General features: G+C 35.7%; 1 protein-coding gene across 1 annotated transcript; it reads left to right on the top strand.

Moving 5' to 3' along the window:
* Positions 1-2,024: 2,024 nt before the first annotated feature.
* LOC132313240 (ataxin-3 homolog) lies at positions 2,025-7,654 on the top strand. The gene is made up of 2 exons (XM_059811928.1): positions 2,025-2,422; positions 6,641-7,654. The coding sequence occupies exons 1-2, from the start codon at positions 2,168-2,170 to the stop codon at positions 7,223-7,225; spliced, it is 840 nt and encodes a 279-aa protein (XP_059667911.1). The 5' UTR covers positions 2,025-2,167; the 3' UTR covers positions 7,226-7,654.
* The last annotated feature ends 472 nt before the right edge of the window (positions 7,655-8,126 follow it).

Genomic DNA, 8,126 nt, shown 5'->3' with positions numbered 1-8,126 from the left:
ATTGTCTAAACATCATGTGAAAGGCACAATATATCTAAGCAATGAAGCATATATTGTCTAAACAACATGTGAAAGGCACAATAGATCAAAACAAGTCTTAATCATTTCATTAAGCTCACGATCCAAATACAACACAAGGATAGAGACATATATTACTTGCATTCAAAAGTTTGGATCATCAAACAACAAGCATAGATTGTCCTCCCATTTAACACTACACTACAACTACACTACATTTACAATACTAGCATGAAAATAAACTAGGGGAGAGGCACAATCCATCAAGGAATAAATATGAACCATCAAGAAAATTACAAGAACATTATTTTAAGCACTATGTTTTGACAATCTCAAAATTTATAGCATCAATACACATAGACATACATCAATAACACAAAATTTAGAGACAAGCACATGAACATCTATTCTAGCATACATAGACATATGGATAAAATAAAATGATCAATTGAAAACATTAAACTACATAAATCATTGAATAAACAAGATCTATATATATCAAAGTGTCAAAACATCAATTACAACACTAATCTCTCAATAATACACAAGATTAAGATATAGAAAGTATGCTTAGGGCTAATTCTAGCCCCAAAAGGATGTCTAGCCACTCATGATGATGTTGCTTCAACCCTCAAGGGCTAATTCTATGGAAGAGATTTGCTCATTGGTTGATGAAGAGTCTCCAATGGTGTCTCTAGCCTCTTCCTCCTCTAAGCTTGCTCTCCAAGGGATGATATGAAAATGATATTGGCTCCCCCTTGTAAAAAGCAATCCTTATCCTTATATAGGTAGGTCAAAATGACACCCAAAATGAGTTGGGGTCGTACACACAATATTTCCTAATGATTGGATAAATGACAACTTTCAATGAGATGGAAATTTAACTTTTTCGCACTGGAGGAAGTTCGATCGATCGAACCTTGGACTTGGATCCATCGAACTGGCTGAGATCCATCGAACTTAGGCTGGATCGATCCAACTGGTTGAGCTTTTTGGGAAAAGACAAATTCGAGATATTTTGGGAGATATTTATGGGAAAAAGACAAAAGTGGTTAGTGGGTGGTACAGCTGTGGATATGATTAATCATTTGAATAAGAACAAAAGTGTTCGATTTATTGAAGGGTGGTGTTGGATCAATCGAACTTTTGGACTTTATGCTTTTGGGCCAATGATTGGATCTATCTTGAAGTGCTGAAATCGATCATTGTTTGATCGATCGAACCTTGAAGTTGGATTGATCGAACTTTGCTGCTTCCCATCTTTGGCTTCATTTGCTTTATTCTTTCTCCACTTTGCTCCTTCTTTGTTTAATCATAGAATTGCTTCAATAAAGCTCTTATTAGGCTGAGTTAGCTTATTTTCGGGATAAGTGCATAAAAATAGAAATAATACGAAATCAATCTAAAACGGTAAAGTAAGATAGATAAAGGTGCTACAATGTCTAAGTTTAAGGAGTTTAAATACGCACTTTTCAGTGCTCATCAATGTAATCAAATATATAAATTTATACATACATATATATATATATATATATATATATATATATATATATATTTTGGTCCTTTTTTGATTAGATATTTTAGATTTTTGATTCTTTTTAATTAAGTTTAATTTTAGTTTCTTTCTAATCTACAATTTGATTTGGAATGTGCCTAATATTAATATTATTTATATAAATATGAATGTTGGGAGTGGTAGTTGAAAAAAAATATTGGTCGTGTTAAAAAATAGCATTTTCATTATTGGAGCAGAATTATTAAAATATATGTAGTATTTTGACACTGTAATATTGTCAAAATATAAATTTGGCATCGGAATTTAGCATTTTAACATTGGAGATGCTCTTACTCGCACTAGATTTATGTAGTATTTTGACACTGTAATATTGTCAAAATATAAATTTGGCATCGGAATTTAGCATTTTAACATTGGAGATGCTCTTACTCGCACTAGATTTGCCAGTACTTGCCAGATGGAAATAAAAAAGAAAAGCCGACATTTTGTTTATATTCCCTTCACCCCAGAAAACTGAAGCTAACAATTTATGCCAGAACGGGAGAAAGCTATAGAGGGAGGGAAAAAGAGAGAGATTTCTAGGGTTTGGAGTTTTTAGAGAGAGAGAGTTTTAGAGTGAGAGTGAGGTGGGAAATGGAAGGTCCGATCAATGGTGGAATGTTGTACCATGAGGTGCAAGAATCGAAGCTGTGCGCCGTGCATTGCGTGAACACGGTGTTGCAGGGGCCTTTCTTCTCTGAATTCGATTTGGCCGCTCTCGCCTCCGATCTCGATCGGAAGGAACGTCAAATGATGCTCGAAGGCGGTGTTGGCGGTGGCGAAACTGCTTACGGTTGCCTCCCGGGGGAGTCCCACAACGTGTCGATGGACGGTGATTTCAGTATTCAGGTTTGATTGTGCTATCTATTTTCAATTTTTTTTTTTTTTTTGGGGGGGGTTTAAAAATCAATACTTTTCGTTCCAGTTAGTTTAATTTCAGGAATCAAAGGTCCATAATTGAATTAGTTGATTTGGGGTGGATTTTTGTTTGACCTAATAAAGGAGCAGTTTGTGTTGTAAAGATCGATTTTTAGTTATATTTGTTGGAGGGTTATTAGGTCATGGTTTACTCATTCTAAATGACCATTTTTTTTACTCATAGCAATTAATTCGATATATTTTATTAAAATTCGCTTGCAACTTTATGCATTTTATTTCCACGAAACATTCTGAAAATAAAACATGTTTCTTTGAATTAAAATACGGGGAAAGGGCCTATTGGAGTTTGAGTCTTAATTCAATTCTTCTGCTTGGTTACTTTTTACACTTCGTGATTCGGAATTGAAGCGTAGTTTTAACAGAGATATAATCCGCACGATAAAGACTAGATTGATGAATTCTACATATTGGGTTCCAAATTTAATGCAAATCTGCATAAAGAAATTCAGCCTGAGCCTCTTTACATTTTACTATTCCCAGACCAATGTTGTTGTTTCCCAGTCTTATCTGAAATTCTTGTTCTTCATGATTCTGAAAAATCAATATCATCTTGATTTGATATTGTTTAGTGAACACTGAAGATTTAGTATATCTATATCTATCTCACTCTACATATATTACAATTATGACATGCTTATCAATCTACGTTCTGGCCCCTGCTACAAAGGTTATTTAAAATACATGCAGGTAGCATTGTTTGTTCCTAGCATGATTAGCAGGGTCCATTAGGTTCCAAAAGATGTAATGGTCTTCCGATTTTTGTATAGGAAACACAATGGAGTATTTTAGAATCCACATTCTGGAGGTATTTTCAAGATTGGGAGTTCTGTTCTTATACGGATTTTTTGGATGGTATTGTTTTATTACAGATTGGCAAGTGATTGAGAGGGGAAGGTGGTTATATGACAGGTGGGGTTCTAAAGTGTTTTTCTTTGTGTGGTTAGCAGAATCCGATTAAATAAAAAGTTAAAATATTAGTTTTGAGAAACTATATATACAAGTAATATAACAGTCTGACATTGACCAAATATGTAGGCAATATTGTTCTTGGGGGTAGGCAGGCTGCTAGTTATTGGTCAAGGTTACTTTAAGCTTAAGTTTGAAATTTTAGCTGAATTTACAAGATTGAATAAAGCATGATGGATGATTTTTATCCATTTTCTGGCCAAATGGTTGGGGTTGGCCCAATTATACCAGTTTGCAATTTTATTTCCTATGAGCACCCATGCACCTGTAGATTAGAGTTACACAATTTTAAAGTCTTAAGGAAGTCACATTGCTTTCAAATGTTCACCTCCTCCTTTCTTTAATCGCCTGTTGTTATTATTAGGGTTCAAATATAATGAGTAGTTCTCCATTCACAATCATGTGTGGTTTACTTGATCCAAAGAGTGATTTGGCAGCCGCTAAACTACCCCATATTTAACTAGGCTTTGCGTGACTGTGTGTAGAGCTCCTCATCATAGGCCAAACCTTCTTAGCATCCTTATATAGGACCATCTATTGCAAGGTATGGTCCAGCTTGAAATTTTGATGTGACTGAGTGTTTTTCTTTGTGTGGTTAGCAGAATTTGATAAAAAAAAATTACAATATAAGTTTTGAGAAACTATACATATAAGTAATATAACAGTCTGACATTGACTAAATATGTAGGCAATATTGTTCTTGGGGATAGGCGGGCTGCTAGTTATTGGTCAAGGTTACTTTAAGCTTAAGTTCGAAATTGAAGCTTGATTTACAAGATCAAATAAAGCACGGATGATTTTTATCCATTTTCTGGCGAAATGGTTGGGGTTGGCCCAATTATTTCCTATGAGCACCCATGCACCTGTAGATTAGAGTTAGACAATTTTAAAGTAAGCAAGTCACTCAAATGTTCACCTCCTCCTTTCTTTAATCACCTGCTGTTATTATTAGGGTTCAAATGTAATGAGTAGTTCTCCATGGACAATCATGTGTGGTCTAGTTGATCCAAAGAGTGATTTGGCAGCCGTTAAACTACCCCATATTTAACTAGGCTCTGCGTGACTGTGTGTAGAGCTCCTCATCATTGGCCAAACCTTCTTAGCATCCTTATATAGAACCACCTATTGCAAGGTATGGTCCAGCTTGAAATTTTGATGTGACGGAGTGTTTTTCTTTGTGTGGTTAGCAGAATTTGATAAAAAAAAAAAAAAAAATGACAATATAAGTTTTGAGAAACTATATACTTATCAAAAAAAAAAAAAGTTTTGAGAAACTATATATATAAGTAATATAACAGTTGACATTGACTAAATATGTTGGCAATATTTTTCTTGGGGATAGGCGGGCTGCTAGTTATTGGTCAAGGTTACTTTAAGCTTAAGTTTGAAATTGAAGCTAGATTTACAAGATCGAATAAAGCATGGATGATTTTTATCCATTTTCTGGCCAAATGATTGGGGTTGGCCCAATTATACCAGTTTGCAATTTTATTGCCTATGAGCACCTATGTACCTGTAGATTAGACTTGGACAAGTTTAAAGTCTAAGCAAGTCACATTGCTCTCAAATGTTCACCTCCTCCTTTTTTTAATTCTGTTGTTATTAGTAGAGTTCAAATGTAATGAGTAGTTCTCCATGCACAATCATGTGTGGTCTAGTTGAACCAAAGAGTGATTTGGCAGCCGCTAAACTACCTCATATTTAACTTGGCTTTGCGTGACTGTGTGTAGAGCCCCTCATCATATGCCAAACCTTCTTAGCATCCTTATATAGATCTACCTATTGCAAGTTATGGTTCAGCTTGAAATTTCGATGTGGCGAAGTGTTTTTCTTTGTGTGGTTAGCAGAATTTGATAAAAAAAATTACAATATAAGTTTTGAGAAACTATAATAAGTAATGTAACAGTCTGACATTGACTAAATATGTAGGCAATATTGTTCTTGGGGATAGGCGGGCTGCTAGTTGTTGGTCAAGGTTACTTTTAGCTTGATTTACAAGATCAAATGAAGCATGGATGATTTTTATCCATATTCTGGCCAAATGGTCGGGGTTGGCCCAATTATACCAGTTTGCAATTTTATTGCCTATGATCACCTATGCACCTGTAGATTAGACTTAGACAAGTTTAAAGTCGAGGCAAGTCACATTGCTCTCAAATGTTCACCTCCTCCTTTCTTTAATCGTCTATTATTATTATCAGGGTTCAAATGTAATGAGTAGTTCTCCATGCACAATCATGTGTGGTCTAGTTGATCCAAAGAGTGATTTGGCGGCCACTAAACTACCTTCTTATTTAACTAGCCTTTGCGTGACTGTGTGTAGAGCTCCTCATCATATGCCAAACCTTCTTAGCATCCTTATATAGAACCACCTATTGCAAGGTATGGTCAAGCTTGAAATTTTGATGTGATGGAAACGGAGTGACAGCGGCAAGAATATGTAGATGCCATCTTCCCCACTTTTTTTATATGACATCGGTGTGGGACTAGAAGATCTTGTCAACTTCCTAATGAACTTCAATATGATAACTATGTTTGTATCCTACGCATGCGCAAGTTATTCACTTTATTAGATTGGATACTTATAATGTAGTTAGGTATTGGATTTTCCTATTTTTTTTCCCTAACTAATTTGTGTAACTTATTAGTTTGAAAAGTTATTTTTTTTGCCTTGATTTTCTAAATTTTGAGAATATTTTTTGGTTTATTAGTTAGATATTATCAAATAGTTGTGCCCGAAAAAAGAAAAAAGAAAATAAAAATAAAAATGGGATACCGTCTTTGTACCCAAATAAGTGCTCTTACTTGGGTTTGAGAGCAGGTGTTTGGTTCAAGCATTAGTCTGTTAGTTGCTTTGTACGACCTTGGGTTTTTGTTTATAAGCACAGCAGTGTTGGAGTCCTCTGGTCGTTTCCTCAGTTTAATTGATTTAAGAAATGGTGTTCTCTTTTACCAGAAAATGTGTGATATGAATTTTATGTGATTCTGCATGCAATTTACAGCCAAAGTGTTTCCACTTCCATTGAAGTTAGTTTATGTTAGACAAATGACATGTCGTTTCGATGGTCAAAGTGAATGATTGCCTGCCCTTTCTGCACGCAGTGTTGTTTAGTGTGATTATTCCAAAAATTCTATTGGCTAATGTGAAATTTCTTTGTGCAGGTTCTACAAAAGGCATTGGAGGTGTGGGATCTGCAAGTGATACCACTCGACTGCCCAGTTGCGGAGCCTGCTCAGATTGATCCCGAGCTTGAAAATGCATTTATCTGTCATTTACAGGATCATTGGTTCTGTATTAGGAAAGTGAATGGAGAGTGGTACAACTTTGACAGTCTCTATGCGGCCCCTGAGCACCTCTCCAAATTTTACCTCTCAGCCTCTCTGGACACTCTAAAAGGCTTTGGTTGGAGCATTTTCCTGGTGAGGGGGAACTTCCCCAAGGAGTGCTCCATCGCATCCTTTGAAGCTTCTAATGGTTTTGGGCAGTGGCTGTCACCTGAAGATGCAGAGAGGATAACTAAATCAAGCAACTCAGTCCAAAGACCACCCCACAGAACTGGTCTTACTCAACAGCTTTCTGATCCATCTCTTGAGTACGGGGAAGCAGAATTGCTCTTAGATGCAGAAGACGAGGACTTGAAGGCTGCAATAGCTGCTAGCTTGTTGGAATCCACCCCAGCCACGGGCAGTGCCCTACCCAGCATGTCACAAGATGAAAATAAGAACATCAGTGGGGAAAAAGAATGAGAGGAAGGATTTTTTTAGATATGTGTGTTTGCAGGGGTCATGGTATGATCTCTCTTGGATGAGGGTTGAACGTTGAAGTCACAAGTCAAAACCATGGCACGAGCGTCATTGGATGTGCAGTATATACATCTTTAATTTACTCAAATCCATTCGTGTTAATTTAATATTGTAGAACCTTAAATAACAAAAGAACCTCTCAGCTTCCACTAAAACAATGGCAGCTTTTGCGGTTTCAGCTACAGTTTTTTATTTTATTTTTAGGATGACGACGGCAATGTGAAACCGTTCCAACAAGTCGTGTAAACTACAGATGTCTACAATCACTTGCAAACCACGGATATCAGACAGTTATTACAGGTTTAACCGATGGTTATATGTAGATATTTTTGTTTGAATTGTTTTAATAACAAGGATTATTAGTATTGTGAAGGATTGCTTCTAGTGAATCTAACTTTCTCAAGAAAGTATGCTTTCCTAGATATGAACCTCAGGCAAATGACTGCATGCTATAGATATGCGATAGTACACATTTCATATGCATCTAAATCATCGAAAGAATTTGGCTTGTTATACTTTAGATCACTTTGAATAAGCATGAACGATTATGCTTAGGTTGTAAACAGAATCCCATTGTGGCTTTTGAGTAGCCACATGGTGTGGTAGAATTGGGTGGGAGGTAAAAAGTGTAATAAATCATAATCATGTAATATATATATATATATATATATATATATATATATATATATATATCAGTTATTCTTTAGAAGAGTAAGCAAAAAAGACAAGAGTGGGGTTCAAGTCAACTCTTATATTATACTCATAAAAATCCTTTTATTCAATAGGTTTAGTAACGTTACCAATGCTAGGTTACTTTTTCATTAATGGAGATAGGGGTTACAGT

Source organism: Cornus florida, unplaced genomic scaffold (assembly GCF_030987335.1).
Source record: "Cornus florida cultivar Cherokee Brave unplaced genomic scaffold, ASM3098733v1 CherokeeBrave_3.0.0_Hap2_Chr06, whole genome shotgun sequence".
Classification (NCBI taxonomy): Eukaryota; Viridiplantae; Streptophyta; class Magnoliopsida; order Cornales; family Cornaceae; genus Cornus; species Cornus florida.
The sequence above is the reverse complement of the archived record's forward strand: the minus strand, read 5'-3'. Positions and strand labels throughout refer to the sequence as shown.